We start from the raw sequence: 25,746 nt of genomic DNA, 5'->3' as shown, positions 1-25,746 counted from the left end.
AAATATTGATGTCATCTAATTATGATAGATGATCTGTCAGGTTTAGATTAAATTTCTCTTTCCATAGCTGATTGGGACTTTGGAAAACGGCTTTACTTGACATATTCTAAATAGGCTTGCTACTCGTCGAAGATTAATCGGAACAGTCCGGGATTTGTGTTCTTTCGTCCCGGATCCTGGATATTTATATGAAACGATAAATATTCAGGACTTTTCCATCAAATCATGACTGCTCGCATGAGCTTGTAAGCACATAAAGTAAATACATTCTAAAGAAAATTGATTGTAATCACATCCGTCGCGAATTTTCTACGTATAATTATAAATACTGGACATATATAAAAGTAAAAGTAGATACGCGTTTTAATGGACATAGATGAAACAATCTTGTAGCCACCACAGTTTATTATTATTTATTGTTCGTGTATGTCGGAATCACGTGAGTAAAAGGTAACGATACTAATCCTAAAAGTAATTTTATATAGCGCAGGAGTGTTAATAATTCTACGCATAATCAAACTTTGTAATCGTTAAACATGACATAGAAAAAGTGTTACTAGTATATTAAAATATGAAGTATCTACGAACACATCATGTCAAAGAAAGAGGCTGGTGATCGCTACGAAACGTTTTTTTTAAATAGTAGTATTAATATAGTAATCAGTAACTCATTTTACTTATAGTGTTTGTATTAAAATATTTGTTTTTGTCTTCGGAAAATTTCGGAAAGGTTTATTAGAAACTTTGTCTACACTAGATCTCGTAAAGACTAGATTGCTTTAATGCTTTCTGCTTTATTTTAAAATCTGAAAAATAAATGCCCAGCCTGACAAATCTGTAAAACTCAGGGAATTTTAATTATGGATTTTTACTTTTCAGAACCCATTTCTAACTTTGCTTTATTCGGCTGTTTAGTAGGGGATATTTTATAAAATAATTTGTTTTGCAAAACTTCTCTACCTACGAACACACACGCATTATACTGTATATATATATAATATGCATAGTAGATGAAAAACCTTCTGATCGGGAAAAATATACTTACCTTTTATATTATATAGACTTGAAAAGTTGTAAATCATGACCTGGAAAATCTGGGGAAGTCAGGGAATTCATGCTCGCCAGATAAATAGGAACCCTGATAACCAATATATTTCGGACAAAGTTGTCCCTGTTTTCAGAAAAATAAAGTTAAATAATGTTGGATGATGTTATGAGAATATAAAGGAAGAATTACACGAACTTAAAATTATAGTTACGTCTTATTTTATTCGATTTTACGTGTAGTGAAAACAAGAAAGACACTACAAGAAATTGCTACAATTTTGAGTTCGTATAAATTTTAATAATTTTTCCTTTTTGTTCCAATATGACACTTTTTTTTCTGTCTTGTCCTGAATATATTGACTTCTAGTATAATTTTATAATGTAAGATTATTTTATTGTGGCTAGCTGAACTTGCGCTCTCTATACCACGTCTTTCACGTATGAGCATAAATCTCCTTGCCGTTCCTCACAACATATGTACATACCCTTTATATAAAAAATCGGCAAGGGACACCATAAAGGAAAGATTTTTCAATACCTCGCACCGTTTGCAAGATTCGAGCCTACTTCCGGTTGGAGTTTCTAATTCATTTATGACCAGTTTTTTTTCTTCTTGCAAGCAGTTATATAATAAGCAGATACATTACACACACAAGTAATTATAATGTCAATGATATATGGTGTTCATTGGGCAAAACAGTCCAGACAATAAAGCTTCATCTTAGACTGGAAAAATGGTTGTCTGGTTTTTCATTATCATTTGGCCATGAAACAAACTTCAGAGAGAGATACTAACCCGTGTGCAAATGTGTGGTGCTGGAATGTATAACTTGTAGGATATGATAATTTTTTTAAAAAATCAATACTTCCAATGTACCCCTAAAAAATGCAATAAAGAAATAACGGCCATATTTTAAATATTCGATTAGAACTGAACAATCTACACAAAATTTGCAATCGATTAGTGAAAACAGCATCTTTCTAGAGCCTATGGTTCTCGAGAACTCACTGTAGAAAGGATTGGCCACAAACATATAAACCTAGCATTTTAATATATAGATTATCAGCTTTCTAGTATCACTCCTATGATAAGTAATAAGTTTAACTTCCTTATAAAATGAAAATAAAATTAATTTTATGTCAGTGAGTTTTCTTACTTATCTTGGGTAGGATGTTTCTCTATGTATGATTATGTATTTGATGTGTGCGTGCGGTTTTCAAAGGTACCGGAACTGAAGAAAAGGTGGAAAATATTATAATAATATATATGCTTTTGTTGTCTGGGCGTTTAATTTAGAAAAAAAAAAGTAAACTGATAATTGTAAGTTTGTAGTTTGGAGGAGGAGGGAATAACTTCCCATTACAAAATAACATCTTTTTACTTCCTGGAGCACACCTGTTGGTTGCGAAAAAATAAAACGAAAAATAAAGCTTCAAACAATACAAATATAATTGTTTCATGGTCTAACCAGTTTCCTTTTGCAGACAAAAAATGTATTAAGTGTTTCTTAAAAAGTCATTTAAAAACACCATACGTATCTTTGTTTTTTGTTGTATGTTACTTGAATAGACCGACTTCATTTAATGTTCTAAGCCATCATTAAGTTGTTTTATCTCTTCTTGTTTCACAGAAGGTGTTGTGACAATGTGGGGCAGCTCGGAGTTGTGAGTGGCTGCTGACCCAGATTCTGTGCAGACCTGTTGTTCAGTGAGACGAAGAGGGCATTGGTTCCGGTGGATGCTTGCTAGGCTGTGTTGGCCTCCACTCAGCAGAGAGAGCCTACTTGCTGCAACCTGGAGATTTTTTTTTTCTTTCTCTATCCATGAAGTGATTACCTGGAAAGAGAGCTTTGAGTCAAGCGTCTTCATCTTGAAACCGCAGCTTGTGTTCAGTTAAGTGTAAAAGCTACTCAGCTGGTTCCTTGGTACGAAGCTGAAGTTTCACCACATAGTCAAGAGTTTGTTGAAAATCTTGTCTCTCTCTTTGAGATTGATTGTCAGTGCCATGTGATGTGGAATACTGTGTTTAATGGTGTGAGAAGAACGTCCATTGATACGAATAAAAAAATGGGTTGTAATCCAGTGTTGTGGTAGCCGCTATTGTATTCATGTGGAACATGCTGTAAAGTGCTTTTTTTTATATATCCAGAAAAGGTGTGCGTGTGTGATTGTTGTGTGTATGTGACGGTGACCTCTAAAAAAATAATTGACATTATGGATCCCGAGATAGCGCGCTCGCTCTCTAGGGCATATTCCATTATGGACTCATCTAGAGTTTCGACATTCCTTATCTCAATACTATTAATAGTATATGGCAGCTTTAGGTAAGTGTTTTTATTTTATTTTATTTTCTATTTTAATTTCTTAAAAAAATGTCTATCGCGTGGTTTCTTCTCATTAACCGCAAGAGATCATTGCAGCTGTGATTTTTTTTTTTTTTTTTTTTTAATCTTTGAGCTCAGGGCGTACTGGTATTTCATTAAATGTTAGACAAAAGCTACGGTGGGGGAACGAAGGGGTCGGTGTCAAATATAGAAGTAGGAGGGGAGAAAATAAAATAGGCGACTAGTTTTTGATACCTATGTAGTATTATTAGTAATGATACGAAATGCGAACGTGAAATAAAAGCAAGAATAGGAATGGCGAAATAAGCCTTTAGGAGGAAGAAAATTCTATTTTATGGAACCTTGAGTAAAGAATTGAGTAAAATTCATAAAATGCTGTATGTGGAGTATTGTACTGTACGAGGCAGAAACAAATATTATTCAGAAGTGAATAAAAACGACTGGAAGCTTTCGAAATGTGGATGTGAAGAAGAAGGGAAAGAATTTGCTAGGTTGAGCGGAGAACGAATGAGAGTGTGTTAGAAATGGTAGGGGAGAAAAGAACAATTTTAGGTATTATTAGGAGGAAGAGAAACTGGGATGTTGGTTGAGTATAGTGGCCGTCTAGAGAGTATAGTGGCATGAAAGAGAGGATGGGTGAAGGAGACTACAATTAATGGAAGATATCGTAACAGAAAAATCGTACATGAAGACAAAGAGGTTAGCGAAAGACCGTGGAGCATGGAAGCTTCTCAGTTACAGCAAGTGACCTGCCAAATAATGGCAGCATACTGATTATTATTTAAAACTCTTTACTAAACTCATCCTGCTTTTATGAATTTTAGTCAATATCTTAAAGAAGAAAATATGTAGAAAGTAAGCCAGGTAGTATCTACAAGACCCTATTAAATAATCTAATAAATTCTTCCAAATATTTGCCTCTAAACCAGAAATTTGGGTGCGTAGTTCATGAGTCATGTTGGACACCCACATTTACACACTATGTGGAGGTTTGAAGAACAATCATATAATAGGGTTTTATAGATAATATCTAACTTGGTTTTTACATTTTTAATATTTCTTCACTGTCTTTAAGTTTTCACTTTTTTTTTTTTTTTTTTTTTTAATAAGTGGTTAGTGAAGAACCTTAAACATTTGTGAAGTTATCACAGAATATTAAAAGACCTTTGATATTTTCCAGTAACAGAAGTTTGTTTCACAACAATTGTCTATTTAGTTACTTTACAAGTTAAAAAAGAAATTTAATGTCAAATTCCTAGTTCTATAGTTCTTCAAGCGTCGTGATCGCTCAAGTGATTTATTAGGCTAGTGATATACGACGAGCACAAAGATTTCATTGTCATTTCTGGCTTTTTAAGCGTATGGCTCCTGCCATTTAATATACACTCATGTCCAAAATGATTATAGCATATCTATAACTGTCTTCTTGTAAGAATATAATTTGATAATGATTTTGCAGGGTACTTTTAATACTGTTACTATGTGTATAATCGGGAAATGTATATTTAAGGTAAATTTCATAGGAAAAGAATTATAAATACGAAAATTAGAATGAGTAAAACAAATTGTTGCTAAATGGACAAGAAAATTTTATTTTCGATTTATTGTTCTTATTTACTGCTCTTTAGACGTGAAATTTGTCACATACATGTCTTTTCCGATTATACACATACTAACGTTATAAGAAATACCGGGCGAATTCGTTATCAAGTTATATTCCTAGAACAACACATTTATAGACATGCGACAATAATTTGGGACATGAGTGTACATGATGAATAATCTAAAATGAAGGAATTTCGACTCAAGATGTAACGTGCTGTTAGAATTGTAGCGCTAGTTTGATAAACGTACTGGAAGTTGATCGAAATAATGGCTGTTAATAATAAAAATAAAAAGTTTCGAACTTACCATTCAATTTATTTACACTAGCTCCTCCAGCAGATGTTAAGGGAAAAAAGGCAAGATAAACTTACTAGGTAAAAAATAAGAAGAATGTTTTTTCCCGCTGCACAGACTACTTCGCCTATGTGCATTATGTGTGCATGTTTCCAGTCTAGGGGTTAATCAAACCAAGTACATAGTTAAAACATAGTCTTTGGAACATACCTTACAAGGCTAATGTACATAAATAACTGTTATGAGTAGTTACAGAGATGTAGTTCTGTCGTGTCATAGCAGTTTTTGTTGCTGTATATTACGAATGAAAGTGCCTTAAAACCAGTAGCTTTTTGTTTCATACTATTCAATTTTTAGATTTTGTTTCTTCTTAAGAATTGATATTATAATGCAGGTATTGGGTTCTAACAAGATTCAGTTTAAAAGTTCATTCTTCTGTACCCCTCGTATATAGTCAGTCATATAAATAATAAAGATTGTAAGTTGGATGAAATAGCACATATGGAAACATAAATACTTTTACCAACCAAACGAAAAAAAGTTTTATCAGGCATATATAGCGTTAAATAATTGAAAACCTAGTATTTCATAAGATGATTATTAGTATACTTGAAACCAAATAGGTCTATATTTGGTCGCATTCATTAATTTTGATATCCTTGTCTTTAGTGCAGTGTTCGTTGTCTCCTATGTAAGTTATTGAGTGACTGTTACGAAATATTTCTCTGTCGTGTAACCAATACTTGGCTGCACTAATTACTAATTGGATGCAATAATTTACAGAAAATCATCATTTTTACTTTCTGCAAGTAATTCAATGTAGTAATTTCTTCTTTATAACGTATGAAATTAGAGATGTCCCTGTGTAGGATATCACTCCATTTAAACCACTTTATTGAACTGTTGTGCCAGGCGCAGACTTTATGTCCCAGTCGCGTCTATCATTTACATTTGTATTAATTACAGTGTATAAATATGTTGTACATTATGGTGGAGAGGTTGAAATCTTCCTTTATTGTCTGTAGTAGTTATTATGTCGCACAAACTTAAGCTATTTAAGTATTCATAAGTATGTCTGATGTATATCAGTTGCTACATTTCTACAGCACAATATTTTATAAGTTTCCGATCAGTATTATAAATAGAATTGATTATTGTGGAGCTTGTGTACGACAGCAAGAAATTGTTTCCACTACTACTAATAATAATTACAAACCAATAGACGAGTTGAAAAGTGCCAGGGGAATTGAACAAGGAAAGCAATATTGTAATTTATAAGACCACACATTTTATTCGGATCCATTAACAGTGTTAACAAACTTGAAATATAATTGATGTTTTTAGCTACTGAAAAAATAAATTTAATGAGATGTTAGGGTTTCCTGTTATTCGTTCAATTGAAGAGACGTAGTTTTATATAGTGTTGCTATGTTAACTCCTGTTTCAAATAAATTTGGATCCTTTATATTGTCTGATCCAAAATTTTGCGTAGTAGGAGTGTCGGAGCGGAGGGCGTACAAACATTTTAAAAGGAATACTTGGGTGACAAGTACAGCTCCATAATAATAATAATAATAATAATAATAATAATAATAATAATAATAATAATAATAATAATATAATAAAAATGGAAATATCAGATAATTAGAGTAAGACCAAGCATGTCAGCTATAGTTGTCCCTAAAGGCTCTGTGATTCACTTGAAACAGATAAGCGCAAAATCCTTTGTAACAGATCTATACAAATCAGTAATTCTGGACATGTTATACGGGCAGGAAGTTCTTACGGTCATCATATTATTAAGCTAAAACAGGTTTCAACTAAGATGTAGTAATGATAATAATAACTAATAATAAAGGTATGCACTCCTTCGCGTGTGATATCTATATTTTTAATGAATATGTCTGTCTTTTACTGATTACATTTTAAAAGGTAAGTTCTAGCTAATTTACTAGATGAGGCTATTATCCGACAGGATGGAATCGTTATCGATTCTTTGGGGAAAACTCGAAATTAAAATGGAGAATCAAGACTCCCAGTTATACAATAGCTGAATATTATGATTTTATTATACAAATGAAGTTTAATTTGTGATTTTAGTGTACCGTGCTCATGCCATTGTATTAAAGGAGCACGTGATTGTTGAAAGTGAATAATAATTGAAATGATAGTGTGAAAAGAAACTGTAGACTCCTGAACACACACACAATCGGTGGAATGATGGTGTGAGAAGATACTGTAGAATTCTGAACAAACTCACGGACACTGTGGGTTTTTCTAGGATTGAACAAGAATACTTCCCCCTTGGGGTAAGCACATTACAACTAAACTACTGTGCCCCGCTTTACTATCCAAATATTTAATTGCATATACCTCTGTATTCCAATATAAGGCACTCAAGACTTTTTTTTTCAGTGTTAAGAAGTTACGTTACCCACAAAAGTTCTCTAAGGATAGATGAACCAGTTTATTTCCCTAGTGGTTCTGAAAAGTATTGGACAACTGAAAATTAAGAAATGAAATCAAAGCGCCGATGTTATTTATCCCCGTCACGAAAAGGCTGATGGTCGACATATTCTCCTGATAAAAGAACTCACAAAATAAAAACACGATACAGCCAGTTGGATTGAAGGAATAGAGAATTCACATTAGATACCTATATACGAAAAACAGAATAACTGTAGCTACTGAATGCCATGTAATGTAGCAAGCTTCATTACATGGTATTCAAATCACCTGCACCAATCACTTAATATTCCTCCAATATAAGACACACCGGTTTTTCATTTCAGTATGTCAAAAAGGTGAAAGCGGTTGCTTATACAGTATGCCAATAATGAACTCTAATGTCACTTCATTATTACGAAATACGAGTTTTAAAGTTATTTTTAAAAATATATCAAGTAGTTCATTATTTTAGATTTTTTAAATAAAAAATAACAGGAATATTACATAGCACTGATATTTTCGTTGGTTACATGGTCCTATACAGCAATAGATAAACGTTTTTAGAGGTCTTATTTCTTGTAAATGAGATGGTTTTGGAAGTTCCTAATAGTTTGACTTTTTTTCTGAGTAATTACAAACCCAGATCGAATGTTTCTACACTTATGGAACCATAATAATAAGAGAAATAAAGTAAAGTTGGTTAACTAATCTCATGTAATTCCATTATAACTCAATACTACTACTACTTTCCAATTTTAAGGTAGCCATGCATTTCAGTGAATTTTCTACGCACATAAGAGAAATAAATAAATTGAATCGTATTCCATAGCTGAAAACAATATGAAAATACACTCATACAGGTAGGAAACTATAGATACAGTAAATTTTGAAAGAGATATCTCAGTACTCTCCATTCTTGAAGAGGTGGATGTCTGGCGATCGTTAACCACTCTGACACACTATATGATGCTCCTCAGCTTTACTTGAATACGATTTGTATTAAATACGTAGTCTGTTTGCGTTAAGAACATTCAGAAACGTACATATTACTGAAACTGTGAAAAATATTCTTTATTGCGTTTGGTCAAACTTACTAACAAGGCTACGTTTCTCATCTCTCAGCAGATATTCTAATGTTTGTTTTCAATGTTCCACATCGCATAACAGCAAACTTATTCTATCCGTGAGTATTAATTCATCATAGTAATGATTTCTGCAAATCATGTAGAGTCTGCTTATCTTAATTTCAATAAATGAGAGCATTTTAAATGCAGACCGTATTGTAGATTTTTTGTTGACATTGTGACCAAATAAATTAAGTTCTTAGTTTAAATCCTGCGATTATGCTTCAAGGTTAAAGGAGACAGTGATAATGATTGAAATGGTAGAATGAAGAAAGTGGAAGGAAATAGGAGAATCTCGAGAAAACCCCACGTACACGGTTTTTGTCCACCGAGAAGCAAACTTGATGAATTAAGAATTGTACTTCATTGTATAAATAGTACGTAAGGGTCCAATATTCTTAGCTCAAATAGGTTCATTGTTATGCATATCGGCAGAAATGAACAGTGGCGTATTCACGTAGGATTGAAAAGTGCCCTATAATGCATTAGAGTATGGTCTATGATTGTGTCGAGATAGTTAATACTGGGGTTGAAAACCTGATAAAAGATTGCTTCCAGCAATTGCTTTCCTATGATAAGAGAATCATTTCGCAGTTTTCAGTGTGGAAGGTGATGAAGTGTTGTAAACTTTTATTTATTTATTTTTATTGTTATTGTAATTGCCTTTTCAGTTCTTGCACATCTTTACGTATCTGAAAAAAAAAAAAAGAAAAAAAGTTTCGAAAATCAATTATTTCTTTTACTCCAAAATAGGAAAGATATTACATGGTTACGGAACGTACTACATGTATAGCTGTTGAAGAAAAGTTTCGCCACAATCTTTAATCTTTTAAGACTATTTGGTTTAATGCTTTTTGTGAATAATAACCGTAAATATAAGAACACATACATTTGCTCATTCAGTTCGTAAATGTAGAACGTTACAATTTCGATAAAATTTGAGAAAGGAAGAAGTGAGAGCAAGAAACGGGTTAAACGTTCCGTGGTTGATGCCCTTGAGTAACCAAGTCAATCCACATTAGCTATGGTATCAAATAAAGAGGTCAATTCTTTTGTAGTTTATTTAATTCTTTTAAAAATTATTTTAAGGTTTCAATACATGCGATAGATGTTTTACTTCCTTCTTTGTACTTGAGAAAACCCATTCTCAACATTTTTCACATTAATTAAAAGATATAGGCCTATCACCTTGCGTCACGTACCTATGGTTTCGTTTTTAAATGCAAGGCAATTGTAAATGATCTTCCGATTTCAGAGTTTAGGAACTCACGTTTATTCAAAATGATAAACATCTTACGTGAAATGAAATAAAAACTCAAAAGTGTTTTTTGTTTTAATTTGTACGTGTTATAATGTTCCACGTCCATAATGCTCAGTTTAAGTCCCTTTTTTAATTCGTCACACATCAATAAATAAAAAAAAAAAAAAGTGTAATTCTTGCCACATTCTTTCCAACATCTCAGAGTTAGTAGATAGAACTGCTTCTTGAATGCGCACTCGAAGTTAAGGTAAATTGTTAGATAGGAGTGGCTCATACACTTATTTTTTAACAGTTCCCCCCTTCCCCCTCCAAAAAAAAAAAGCGCGAGGTGATATCTGGAGATCAGGGGAAAGGTAAGGAAGCAGAACCTAATCCTCACGACTAGCTAGTCCTATCCAAGGTGTTGGTAACCTTCTGTTGATTTTCTTCGTGACATCCCGGTGCTAGTGTAAGGGTGCTCCATCCTGCTGGAAAAGAACATTTTTCATATCTTCCAGCTGCGGAAAAAGGCATCTCTGCAGTATGTGAAGGTAGGAAAGTCCATTTACCGTGTCCTCCTTGAAGAACCCTAGAACTCTTTACGGGTAACTGCACAAAATACGTTCACCTTCGGCGAGTAACTAATACGTTGTTCACAACCATGGAGATTTTACAAGGCCCAAATCTTCATATTTAGTTTATTTTCTCCGAGAGGTAGAAGATAGCGCCATCACTAAACATAACCGACACAGTGAACCATCTTTTTCCATAAGGTTTTGCATGGCAACACAAAACTCAAATTTCTTTCGCAAATAGGTTTGAGCACCTGCAACAATTTCAATCAGATGGTTAAAGTCTCAAACGTTTTTGCAGAATCTTCCACACTGTAATTTACTTCAATTTCCGTGCGTTTCCTGCCCTAACCATTGATTTTTGTGGACTTCTGGCAAAAGTCGCATCCACACACTTAACTGTTATCACATCAACTCCTGGGTAGTCTGTCCCTCTTGCGGGTACACCCACTTTCTCCAAATGGTCTGTACGACTTCCGAGTTGAGTGCCCCCTTGGTGGTCTAACCCGAACTTTGTCCTGAAACCTAGTTACACTCTTTAACTACAGACTGTTTTACATGAAATTCGAAAATACAAAAGACTCTCTTTTCTTCGTTTCGTGCCATCTTGATTTACGGTCGCCCTAGAGGGTATTTCGCTGGCTGTTCCATTAGTAGAATGTTCTCCAGCAAAACGGGAAATCGGAGTTTGTCTTGTCTAGTCCTTCAATCATTCCAGAACAGTTCTTTCGTATTGTTGAGAATGACAGTGAACATGTGTTAGTCGACAGGCAACAGTAAAATGGTACCGAGTGTTTTTACGTTGTGTTATTTCAAATAATTGTCAACACGGAGAGTTCGTACTGTTTTATCTCGTAACTTTTTTTTATTTCTTTTTATTCAAGCATGCAACCAGTATGGTGATATCATTCGTAATTTATATGTCCTAACTTGAATACAATTTCTCATTAGTTAGGCGAATTACTCTCCTATAAGCTTCGGAAGAAAGACAGCTAAATGTTACAGACGAGCATTATTTACCATGAGGAGATATATAGATTCTCTACACATTGAAAGAACGAAATAATTCATTGTGTATTAAAAAAAAAAAAAAAAAAAAAAAAAAACTTTTAAGAAAATGAAATCTTTCAGTTTAACGTCCCACGGTCATGTCCCGTAGGCTAAAGGAGACGATGATTCAAGCAAATGAATGCTGATGAAAGAATTGGTGAAATGACAAAGTGGGAAGAAACGAGAGTACCCGAGAAACCCCACAAACACTGTTGTTCACCATAAACTTACTTTCCCGGGGATTGAACCAGGGACCCCATACAAACTTTGGGAAAGAAATAACGGATAAATATAATCGCAAGTTATCTTTCTTGAAATAATTATTTTAAAGCTAAAGTCAGAGTTAATTCGTAGAAACACTATGCTCGAATGCTCTTTCCCGTTAAGTAATTGTCCATATAAGTCTTTTCCACAGTGCATGTGCAGCTAATCTGTATAATTATGTATTATTTTATAGATGTTTCCAATAAGCAGACAATTAGCGGAAAAATTAAAAAGAAACTGAAACCTGTTCTTTTGGATTTCCAAGCGAATCACACTTTTTATTACAAAATTATTTATTTGGTATCTGTTTATTACAAAATAAATATTATTTAAAAAGTAGTTAACATGGAACCAAGACAATATAAGTCATCAATTACCGTTAAGTTCATTTTCCTAGTCACTGTCTTAACCTAGATTTTTGGGTAATTCATAATCTGGCCATACTGTAATTTCTATGGATGGCAACATTGACATTTCTTTTGATTCATATCTTCGGATGTAAAATAACTATCTATTGTTGTAGTAAGTTACATTTCACTTACATACATACATACATACATACATCTCTTTTCACTTAGGAAAAACGGACAAAAGAAGAATGGTTAGCTTTTGTACCATTTTTAGTCGTCTGCCCCCTTAAATGAAGAAAACTTAAGAAATTACAGAATTTTCCATTACTGAAACTATGAAAGTCAATTGGTGTGCCTAATTTCTTGACACTTTTAGTTTATTTCTGCATCTCATCATTGTAAGAAAACTCTGTAAATAGATTTATTATAGTATATTTTATACTTTCGACTCAACAATACAAGAGAACGAAAAGTTTGTTGCATTTATATTTAGCATTTTTTGTATTAGTGGAAAAATGGGAATCAGAATTCGTGTAAGTCTCTTAATGTTAAGCTATATTGACAAATGTATGTTGTTATAAATGGCAGCGTATCGAAGTTGTAATTCGTCGATATTCAAGTAGATGTATTAGTTCAGTGGATTTTCCCATGATGAGAATTTTTTTCGCAGTTGGTAGTAGTCACTTTCTTTTCGCCAGTAATATAAGGTATATATATATATATAATTAACACTTTTATGTAGAAATTTATGTTCTGAATTTCTGTAAGTTTTATGAAGTTACGATGTTGTGTAATGTTTCACATGGGAAATTACAATGAATTTAAAGTACACTCTTCAACACACTCAATATTTTTCAGTCATGTTGAAATGCTCTTTCTCTTTGGTGTTATTTCTAACTGCAGTATTAATTAATTTGTGTAAGTTATCTGTTTTAAATGCAATATCAAGATAGAACGCCGAATTGTAATCTTCCAAATTATAACTTAGTCATCAAGATAAAAACATCTCACTCAGTATGTTTTATGTTTACTATTGTTTTCTTTGTCTCAATGAGTGTTCAAGTTATCATGATCAAGACTAGTGCAGTGATATTACAAAAGATTCTCTAAAAATCAGGGCGCGAAATTTCGAGTTGCCATTAGCGAGTAATATTTTAGTTTGATAAGATATTTCGAATAATAGTGGCTGTACTCCCTGATCTGGTTACTGAATTCAGACCTGAAATTTCGTGCCGTGTTCTAAAAAATTTACGTATTAGAAATTGTATGTCGGGGGTAAAAGACTATAAGAAACTCTACTACGTAAACTTTAACATTGTAAAGCATTAACATTTTAAAATAATAAGCAAATCAGAAAAAGAAAGCATAAACGCACACATATTGTATTACAATAAATATATTTTTATAAAATATACACCGATATCATGTATTATATACATTGATGTGGTCTTGTAAGTTAGAGTAACTGTGCTGTTGGTTTCCTTGCCTCTGCATACATTTGCTCTATCTTCAACAGCAGATATCTATCTATCTATCTGTATAAATAAAAATGAAAATGACTATATTTGTGACTTAACTCTTGAACCAGCCCACCGATCTCGATCAAATTAACATAGATGAGGTTCGGGCCTGCGATGGTTTTTATCATTTCACTTCTTGCAGATATTCTTGCACAAAACAATGACAGAATTATGATAAAGTTGTTCATATGATTCCACCTTTTATATTTTGAAGCACATTATATTCCAGTCTTTTGGGGACATCCTGTATTCCAGTCAAAAGATATTGCAAAGTGAAACTACTAAGATATTTGCAAAATAGGATATGAGGTCTCTCAATTCGTATTAGATTAGAGCCCGTGCATTGCTAGAGAAAGCTTGAAATGATCTGTTAGTTGTAGTTTAATGCTGAATCATGTGTACTGTAATTTCCAAAGCTGTCGGTGCTTAGGAGCTAATTAGATTTAAAAGACATGTCGAGAAAGTGGAAGAAGGACAACCTTAGACATACAATTAGTAACAATACCGTGATAGTGGAGGCTGTTACAGATTTCTCTTGCCAATTAAGACTTTTTACTTTTTTAATCTAGCAGCTAGGACATCTCCATTTTATTCACGCGTCATGGTCTTTATTAATCCGCAAGATAATATCTGTACTTTTTTTTCTTCAGCTTCTAAAACGCTGTTAATCCTTTAAAATAGTTTTACATACATATGCAGGGTGTTTCAAAACAACACCGACAACGTTTGGAAGGTGATTCCTGATACCAAGATAAGACAAAAAGTATAGACCAACCTGGATGCAGAAGTCCGTCATTTCGGAGTTACAGGCTGGCGAAAACATAAAAAAAATAATAATAAAAAAACCGCAACAATTTTTATAGAGATAGTTGGTGAGTACTTCAAATTATATTCCCGTAGCCAAACTCCCTTTATAAAAATTGTTGCGTGAATACCGCCACAGGATTCTAAAACATGTACTTTTGAATAGCGCACATATTAGTTTCTAAGTGAAGTCTTGACCCGACTACGGTACGTTCCATAGTTTTGGTGTTATGGAACCTTTAAACTTCATCTTTTCATGTTTTCGAGTTTTCGGCAGCGTATAACTCCGAAAGGAAGCATTTGTGCACCTATGTTGTTTTATACTTTGTCTTGGTGTGAGGAATCACCTCCCAAATGCTATGGGTGTTGTTTTGAAACACACTGTATAGGATGGACCATTTGTTTTGGTACGCTCTTGTAACTTTTGAGCTATTGGACAAAACACGCTTATTTTTTATTGTATTTTATTTTATTTTTTTTTTTTACCATGCAAATATTGGTAGGGGCCATTGTTTTCCATATTCTGATATATCACAAGGTTAAAAATTTTCCCAACCCAACATAAAGTTCTATTTTTTTAAAAAAAATATAGCACTACGTCAGGTTATTACATATTTCATATCGACGGTGTTAAGGTAAAAGGTCGTAACCCTCAAAAAATTGGAAATGTGGATTTTTATCTTATTCAGCTCACTATAGGTCAAACCATAGGCGAGAAAAATATTGTAAGCTTGTGTGTATTAAGGCAGATAAACCACTTTTTATACTTGTGTCTTGAAAGGATGTAAATGGAAGTTAGAGGTTCTTGCTTTGCTCTCCTGAAAAACAGTTGAAAATGAGGCTTACAACGTTTTACCTTAACACCGTCGAATATAGACATAAACTTAAAATTCACAGTACTGCACTTGTCATGCGGTATTCCAAACTAAAGGCGATTCAGTATTACAAAGATCGAGAAACAACCAAATTTTGGAAGGTTCTGCACAGAGTTGTGGGAATTTTTCCTAGCCCCACAGTGGTTTTATTTTGGGTAAAACTCACAAAAAAAAAAAAAAAAATCCACAACAACCCTACCTCCAAAACACCTCCGAAAATATATTTCTAAACTTGAATGAAATAACAACCTTAATGTAATTTATAATTACAATTACTTTCTTTAATCGATTTCTTAGCACAAGCCTAGTTTCGAAATTGCCTTAAAATGTGCTTTTGTCTAGTGATCATCACTGGAATAAAACGAAATGAAATCTTTCATTTTAACGTCTCACGATTATGCCCGTTACGCTAAGGAAGACGGATGATTAAAGAGTCTTCATCCCGGCGAAATTAAAATACTGCTAATTTTACAGTAATTTTGTGATATCTTCAAATAGATAAAAGATAATTGAAATATGGAACAAGAGCGCCCTAGACAATATTTTTTTGCATGAGGTATCGTTACCACAAGTCACCTAGTGGCTTTCCGTTTTCAGCCGTTTAGAAACGCGAAAATAAATGCCGACTTTCAAAATGGCTCGAAATCGAAAGCAGATAAGTGAGTCGTGATAACGGTTTCTCATGTAAAATATTGTCTAGGGCGCTCTTGTTCCACATTTCGATTATCTTTTATCTCTTTGAAGATATCACGTAATTACTGTAAAATTAGCGGTATTTTAATTTCGCCGGGATGAAGACTCTTAACGCAAGTGAATGATGGTGGAAGAATTGGTGGAATGAGAGTGTGGAACGAAATGGGAGTACTTCGAGAAAACACGGTGTTGTCCACCAGAAACCTAACTTGGCCGGGGATCGAACTAGGGACCCACGCACCATTGGTAAGCGCTCTGACTGAGCAACCGTGCCCCTTTCATCACCAATTTAAAGAAAAATAAAAAAAAATGTTTGGGAATCATGTACAACTAATTTTGTTTGCGCTTATCACTGTGATGATTTTCAAATGTTACTTATTATATAAAAATGAGTAGTATTTTGTGTGATCGCATGACGGGGGAACGGCTAAACCATTTGAAATGAATTTTTGGATGTAATTATCACTTACCTTGAACTGGGGTTTAATCATGTTACTTTGTTTAAAATCCGTATTCTAAGGAGGGTCAAAATCTATGCGAAAAATTGTGTGTCTCATGATCATGCCGAGTTAGAATAGGAAGATAAAACTTGGTATATAAAATCCTCAGTAAAAGTAAATGGACACGTAAAAATAAAAGTAAACGGGGAAAGGGAGCATTTTCTATAATTTCTTTCTTTACATTGAAAACAATGTTGCCTGTTGTTTGTGATCGCATCACGGGGAAACGGTCGAACAGTTTGAAATTAATTTTTGAATATAACTAGTACCTGCCTACCTTGGACTGTTGCTTTTTTAATCATATATGTTTGATTGAAGGGCGCATTCTAGAAGGGGTGGTAGAAGGGGTTCAAAATTTATGCAAAAAATACAGTATGTCACAAGCCCGCCAAGTTGGGAAGATACAATTCTGCGTATAAACTCGTTAAAAATAAACGGATAGGGTTCCAGCTGCGGTTTTTGTATATAAGTTTAACAGTTGCAAGAGTGTCTTAAGATAAATTTTCCTCCCTGTATATAGTTTCCTGGCATAAATAAAAGGAGACCACGGGAAGATAGCAGTATGATGATCAGGATGCAGGCTCCAATTCTAGATGAGTATTGTGATTTAGGAGCAACATTGCGTGAATTTTCTAGACATTCCTATTCCGTCAGTTATTTCGTTGTTTTATATCTGGTATTGTCAGTTTTAATCTACATTGCATAACCAGGGTGCCTATCGGCCAGAAAAGTCGTAAAAAGTCACGAAATCAGAAAACGATCAGGAAAGTCAAGAAAAAGTCACGAAATTTAGTTTTTGGGTCAGATTTTTTTTTATCTGTACAAATATAAGTATAGACTGGATTTTTTTCTATAAAACGTCAAAATTCACCACCAAAAATGTCTATGGTCGGGCTTTAGACTCTACCAAATCGTAAACAGAGCACGTTTGTATCCTATGCTTGAAAATTCGGCCCTATTCGCACCCAAATTTGCTCTTGAGAATATTATTAAATTTTATGGTTTGGGAAAGAAAAGGTCACGAAATTTCATTTTGGAATTTTAGTAGACACGCTGATAACCAAGAGACGTTAAAATAAGCTTTTCTTCAGTAAAAGGAGAAATTTCTATTTTTGATATGCTAGTCGTACTGCAAATACATTGAAATAAACAAACTTGAAATATTAAAGCAAACTGAAATAAGTGGAAAGTAGTAGTATGTGATTTGGTTGGTGTTTCGAAAGCATTTTGTTTACATATATTCGTATAATGTATGTATGCACGAATGTTGTACGTACGTGTTCATAGTGTTTTGATGCATACACGCATTGGACGGAATTTCCTTTTTAAGATCAAGTTTTGTCACGCATATCTCTAGTTTTCTCTTTGGCTGTCGCTTGAAGGTTTCAAACAAAATCCTGTGTGAGAACAACTGTGTGTAGTACATGCTGATATATTACAATAAGAAGCCTTGAAAAACGTCGACGAAATTTATTGGTTGACACACTTGCCTGTGGTTCACATGGTTGAGGGTTCGATTCCGAGAGATAGAATTTTTAAAGTTGACCAAGGTTGTGATGTAATTGAGGAGCTACTTAAAATAAGATTTAGTGAACGTAGTCGGAAAAAATCAGAAATTACAGCATTTGGAACTAAAGCAGTGACCATGTCTCTCACAGTTCCATCTTCCTTCTCTTAGTTTAACGTCCCACGTTTATGAACCGAAGTTAAGAGATTGACAGTGATGATATGAATAAAAAACGTAAGAGGAAATGGGAGAACCCCGAGAAAACCCACGCACACTGTGTTTGTCAACCACAAAGACCATTTTGTGTGTTCTGGAGTCGAACAAGGGACCTACGCACCAGAGATGAGCACTTTACCACTGAGTCATCGTGGCCCATTGTGCTTGTTACAGCAGTGGGCTGTCGTCTTTGGATCTCATTGTAAACAGCATGTTCACGTCTCATACATAATGTCGATAGTAGAAGAGATGTTGAACTTTATAAATGCACTGAATCTTCTTTGTAGTAAAACAAAATCCCCTAGCAGGTGAAGGTAAATAGCTTTAACTCTCTTTCTTCACAATTTGAAGGTTCTGGGTTGCAATTCCGTTGGCCAGTCATTCTGTAGTTTTCCTCAATTTTTTTTTCATTCCCACCAGGCGAATAATGGAAACGTATCTTTAATTATAGGCCTTAATCACTAATCTAAAATGTTTTTTTTATTTTTTTTCTTTTCTATTTCCGCTGTGATCGACTCCTCCAGTGTACGTGAAACTTTATTATAAACAAATAATTCGTGATTTAGTTGTCAGTAATGCTGAACAGCTTTATAAGATATGAACAGTATTTCTTGGTGTCTATACGAAAAACCGCAATAACAATTCGAATTGTTAATACTTTCCTAAGACAATTGTAAAACTTCTGTTTTAGTTTTTGCAAGTAATGCAAAACGCCTTCAAGGTTAAATCTTACTTTCACGATACCCTTAAGGGATTGTGTTGCTAGTGTCACAATCTTGTTTTTCGAGTTAACTGCCATCACGATGGAATGTAAAAATACAATCAAAATATAAAAATTTTTCTCAATCACGGGCATTCACTGCGCAGACGTCTGTCTCTATTTTGATGCGTTAGTGTTCAAACCTTGAAGATATAAAGAAAAGTTTCATCCATAGAAGTTGTCATGACAGTTAACTTGCGTTAGTTGATTCTCCCACATTAGGCATGATGTATAAAGCACCTTTTTATTATATTTCCATGCTGCCTAAAAGCAAAACACGAAACAACAATTTCGTCTGAAATTCTGTCTAATTAAAGATTATATGTGGATACTACCTCTACTTCTCTATATTCGAGAAGGGGGAAAGCCTGAAGGACAATATTACAGTTGAAGGATTATTCGAAGTAGAAGATTACACTATCATATATTCAGTATAGCGCCCTTTCTTAGAATATTCGATGATACCGAGCAAAGTAGCTCAAGTGGTAAAGCATTGGCTTCGCATTCGGGAGGTCGTGGGTTCGATCTCTGCCGATCATCCTGACTGAGGGTTTTCAGGATTTTTCTTAGTCCTACCAGGCAAATGCCGGGATGATACCTACTAAACAAACCCTGACTGATATCTTCCCAAATCCTTTCCATTGTTATTGTTGTTGTTGTTAGATATCCGATATAAAATGCTTCTGAGCTGTATCTGGTGATTGTTAAATAAATTAAGAAATTAATTAAATTGTGTTGTTTAAAATATGTATATGAATGATGTGGATGCATGATTTAGTTAATAAGTGGATTATGAGAAAATGAGTTATTAGTGGAATACGTACTACTGGAGCAGAAACGTGGGTATTAAAGCGGTTAAAAACTGCCAGAAGCACTCGAAATGTTGATATGGAGAAGAATAAATTGTTGTGTTGAGAGGAAATGAAGAGAAAAAGAAAACCGTCGTAAGGAGATTGTTTGTGAAGATACTTATTGTAAGTAACGTAAAAGAAAGAGAAATACTACAATTGGTAAACTGTATTCGGTCTGCGTAGCTTCTATGTGAAAACTAGGAATAAAGCGGAAGACAGTAATGCCAGGCATTGTGCCAGGTGTAGAATGAATATATATATATATATATATATATATATATATATATATATATATATATATATATATATATATATATATATATATATATATATATATATATATATTTTTTTTTTTTTTTTTTTTTTTTTTGTAGTCACATATTTACTTGAGCTGCTTAAGAAGAGCAAGTAAAGTTTTTGTGGCTACTTTTGCAATTTTCTCTTCCAAAACAAAACTTTCTAGCACTGTTGACCAAATTGGGTATGTTCTCAACACCGAGATTTTTCTGTTTACCGCGCCACTGTTGAATGGTGGCCAAAGTACCCCTATATCAGACCTGACAATTAAGTTTGTGAACTTGGTACCGTGCGTGTACATCGGACCAGCTTGTAAAGTGAAATCACGGGGCATGCTGTTTCAAGTTCATGGAGTTTGTGCTATAAAGATAATAGTAATACACGTACAAATGGTTAAACGTTCTTATGAGGAAGAAAGAAAATATGACTGATGAAGGGGATCACGATTACCAGTAACGAGAAGTTCTGACAAACGCAAAAAATTGTGAATTGTATGTCAAAATCATCGACTGGCTGTGACAGCCATAGATAAACTAAACATCGATAAACAAAAAATCTCTAGTAGGAATTTTGGCTTAAGAAAGATTGTGCCAAGAAGAACGGTGTATTGTCACACGACACTCAGCGACAAAGTTTTAGCCAGTGAACAAGTTACTAATTAGAACACCCTCCTTACTCTTCTGTTCTGCCCCTCACAGCATTTTCCATTACTCGATGATAAATTAAGTATTGAAAAGAAAACCTTCAACACATGAAGGGTAATACGATGATAGCTATGATGAGTATTACAGAAAGAGAGATCTAAAATTACTTCGAGGGGTGTGCTAGTTTTTGACGTCAGTGCATGTCTTCCCCAGAAGAATACATTGAAGATGATCGTAGTGATTTTCAGCAATAAGGTATGTAGCGCTTTTTCTAGGATAAGATCGCGAGCTTTGTTAGGTCTCGTACTTGACGTTTAAATGTGCTTTTTACTAATTCAAGATTTTGTCACATTCGTTGTGGTGTTATGAACTAATGAGTGAAGTATGTAATTTATCAATATTTGTACTGTTGAAGTTGAAAACCAATTCCTAACCTTTATGTACCACCGTTTGTGAGCTAATGTTTGACTTTCGAAAAAAAAGGACAGTATTTCATAAGTATTCAATTCAAAAATATTAAGTGACAGAGCAAGAGCAGAGCAGAGCAAGAGTGTTCAAATTCATATTTTCCATCGAATGTCCGTCATTAAATCAGAAAGGTAAGGCGACTCACGAAACTGGTTTGTGTGCCTACAGTGGAGCATTAAATCGAGACTTGTAAGTTCTATTCATTACAGATATTGCATAAAAATATAAAAGATCGGCCGTGCCTATTGAGAATGGCATTGAGTAACCTTCCCGGTTATATATATATATATACCTTAGGGAATTGCTGTTAGCGTATTGCTTCGCGTAGGTGGTAAGATTCATTTGTTGAGATGTACAAAGTTCCCCAAGAATGTTGAATACGATCGAGTAACTTCAAAAAGATGCCAAATTTCTTATCCTGATACACCACATGGTACAGTTACCAACAAAAGTATGTGTTTACAGTATGCACGTTTTATCAAGAACCTTGTAACGAATTGGAATAAAACTTTAGGTATACGGAGAGTTAAGTTTTACAACAATCAGAAACACTTAGTGGGGTGGGCGACTTGTTAACGAAGTTATTGACAAATAGCATACAGGGTGTGTATACTTTGTTCGTTTTCCTCGTGTACAGTTTTAGAATCTCATAGGCTTGGTTCCTTGCTCTTCCTCCCCTCCTAGAACCGCAAAACAGTACTCAAAGCCTACAGACAATCCTCCTACTGGCAAAACACATCAATCATCTGCGTTCTACGACGTTACCTTATGTCATTCGAAATTGTCAAGCTGGGTATATTGCCTAGAAATGGATCTGATAATTAGTGGCTGTTTTCCTGTCTTTTGTCAATTAAAAAAAAAAAAAATACTTTCTCGAATATGCATCGAAAACCTTCCGGAGGCAATCCTTGGTTAACGGCAGTGGAGTTATTCTAATTTTTTAACAAACTGTCATTAAATCTAATTTTAACAATTCGGAACCAAGTGATGTCCAATATGCTCCGAGGAAAATAAAAAGAAAAAACGAAATTATACATATATATATATATATATATATATATATATATATATATATATATATATATATATATATATATATATATATATATATATATATATATATATATATATATATAGAGAGAGAGAGAGAGAGAGAGAGAGAGAGAGAGAGAGAGAGAGAGACTAAATTAGGTAGCATAGCGAAAATCTTGGGGACGAATTATCTAAGATAGACGGTTGTCAAAGGTACTGGGAAGATCTTAATCCAACAATGGATCGACAATTGTTGATAATGGTATATATGCGTTTCCGATATAAATAACCCTCAACACTACACTCATGTGATTCAGTTCTCATTCTTAATCTATAAACATTTGAGATTAAGAAATAAACGCTTATACCTTGTTCTGAAAGATTATCCGCCTTAGGCAGAGTCGTTTTGACGTATGATTAGCGTCATATTAAAGGCCTGACTACTGTAGGGAAACATGTTAGTCGAACTCTTTAGTATGGCACTAATCATGGTCAGAAAACGACTCTGCATAAGACCCTATATGTTTAACCCTGTATCTGCAAGAATTTCTAAATACAAAGATAGTTCAACTAAAATTTGCTGTTCTTGGGTACAACTGGGTAAAATGTACTGTTATGTATGGGTGTAACAAACGGTTCTGCGAATTCGAAATATTTTAAGAACCAGTTCTAGCGAACCGGCTGAATAACACCACTGGTTAACGGTGTGTATAAACCCCATGTCGAATCCATTTTATACCTAGAAGTCACATATTTTAGAAAACTCATTCGACCTAACTAGACGGAAAAAAGGCCATCTTTTAACTTGCTAACTCGTTACGGTTGTAAAATTAAGAAATTTCTTTTCTTTCATTTTTAGTAAATTATTAATTTAAAAAAAATTCGCTCACTAAAAAATTCACAAAAATACACGACCACCACACACATATATACATTCCCACACACGACCGGCAGAAACTTGTCTGTCTATACCTGCAGAGTAAATTTTAGGTTAGTCATTCAGTTTTGGTAAGCCATAGTGTTAGATCGGACTGTTAATTTTTAGCAAGGTTTTTAAAAGTCGAGCACTGCTTTTATCTGATCAAACTTTCCTGTGATCTTCAGCATGTGGAGACCGTGGAAATATGACAATTGCGACAACATTCTGAAGATGGTACTTTTTAAATTACGTTAGATAATTAACTAATAGAGATTAGAACCGTAGCGTTTGTGTTGGAGATTGTGATTATAATTCTAGTGTCAGTGAAATTTAAGTAGAGTAGTGTTAACAGCCTCGAAACCAATTCGGAACTAAGTGATGTCCAATATGCTCTGAGGAAAATGAAAAGAAAAAAACAAAATTCTTTGCAAACAATTACAAAAACTTGTGTGTAATATTTTTAGTTGTGTAACAGATATAAATTAGAGGGGAGGGAGCAGTCACTGAAAGCGCAAAAACTCTAGACCTTCTCCGTCACACAGTGCGAATGATACTGCATCGAGATCCCAGAACTCGACAGAAATTGGGTAATAAAAGAAGAAAAGTGTCTAAAATCAATTTCATTTATGATATTATTAGGCACAAAGTTTATGATTATTTCAGTGAAGGTAGAAGCTTTACTTCGAATGAAGTACTATTCGAACTTCGAAAGAATAATATCTTTCCGTATCAAAGAACAGTTTTATGTGTGTTGTTGGAAGAAATTAAATTTTAAGTTTGAACAAGAAACGAGTTATTCATCAGAGAACTTTCCTACCTACACACTCAATGTATACATATGCATACATACAGGGTGCGAAATCATTTGAAAATGGTGGGGGGGAAGAAGTTCAGCGATCCACACTAATGCTTCGTGGAGCCTCCAAAAAATTGAAATATTAATGGATTAATAATAATAATAATAATAATAATAATAATAATAAATGTTCAAACTAGTCGTAATTGTTATTTAAAAATACTTTAATGTTATTTATTCATTTAACCAAAATTGCAACTTATCTAATGCATTTAATATACACTTCGGTGCGTATGGTCCAGGGTTAGACTCTAGTGGGAGCACAGTACCTTTGTGTTTACCATTATATTGAAGATTACATTCGCGAAAATAACAGTAGAGATATATAAGTCAGAAATAATAGTCCCTGAGAACCGATGTCCTAACCAAGCATTAGAACTACTAACTTGAAGCGCTCCACCTGGCAAGCCATAGATCCTCATGAGCTGTAGAGTCAGAGTATAGTTTTTATTATTATTTATGAAATTCTCGTTTCTTTGCTACGTACGTAGTGTTTCAGTTTGGTCGTTCAGATATACGGTCACCTTTGTAAGTCTAAATAATACTATGTATCTATATTGTATAATTAGCAAGAATATATTATTGTAAATAATGATTTCAATACAAATACTTGATAGACAACAAAAAGCCGTGTTGCCTCAGTGGTAGAGCGGTCACCTCAGGTGCGTGGAATCATCGGCTGGATCCTAGCTCGCGCCAAATTCTGCTTGTGGTATACAAACAATTGTGTGGGGGTTTTCTCGGGGTCCTCTCGCTTCCTTCCACTATCCTCATCATGACCGTCTTCCTTAGCCGTGGTGAATATTCATAGGACGTCAAACTTTAGAAAATAAAAGCACAAACACTATAATACGATTTACAGTTTAAGGTGAAATCCGAACCACTGTAATCGTTCAAATTTTTGTCCTGCGGCATCTGTGACTGTCGCGATACTTTTAAGTGTTGCAGCTGTAGATGACTTACTGAACACCTGGTAAAGATCGCCTAACAAACATGCAAAGTTGTGAACAGCATTCACAACACCAAAAACTCTTTCAGAAACAAGATCAATTCGATGTGCCATGCAGTGTACGCTAATTAGGCACGAGTTGACATTTCTTCTAATTTGAGCAGCAACACCTTCGTTTCTCCCATCCCCATCCGAACTAAATCCAACCAGTTTTTCTTTAAGATTAAAAATATCTATGCCATCTTCGGAAAATGCTTGAATAATTTTCTCTTCAAGGGATTTTGCATCGGCATTTTCTACAGGCACTAATTTATAAAAACGACAACAAGGTTTATTTTCTTCGTCCACATATGTTCATATAACAGCAAGTGCTTATCCGCAAACCTGTTTGTAGGTTCGTCCACTGAAATTGAAAAACAATCTGTTTGTTTGAAAAATTTTGCCAATTTTGCATGCAACTGGTATGCTAGAGAATAAAGGCCTTCATCTCGTCAACAACCGAACAACCGAAAAAGT

General features: G+C 34.1%; 1 protein-coding gene across 1 annotated transcript in view; it reads left to right on the top strand.

The window, feature by feature from the left end:
• Positions 1–25,746, top strand: part of SppL (signal peptide peptidase-like protein) — a 159,265-nt gene that overhangs the window by 52,751 nt on the left and 80,768 nt on the right. The window contains exon 2 of the mRNA XM_081768243.1: positions 2,679–3,371. Within this exon, the coding sequence (XP_081624369.1) occupies positions 3,262–3,371 (110 nt within the window). The 5' untranslated portion in view covers positions 2,679–3,261. The remainder of the gene's footprint in view (positions 1–2,678; positions 3,372–25,746) is intronic.

The sequence above is a fragment of the Thermobia domestica genome, chromosome 8 (assembly GCF_964235325.1).
Source record: "Thermobia domestica chromosome 8, izTheDome1.hap1.1, whole genome shotgun sequence".
In the NCBI taxonomy this organism is placed as follows: Eukaryota; Metazoa; Arthropoda; class Insecta; order Zygentoma; family Lepismatidae; genus Thermobia; species Thermobia domestica.
This window is presented reverse-complemented; position numbering and strand designations above follow the sequence as displayed.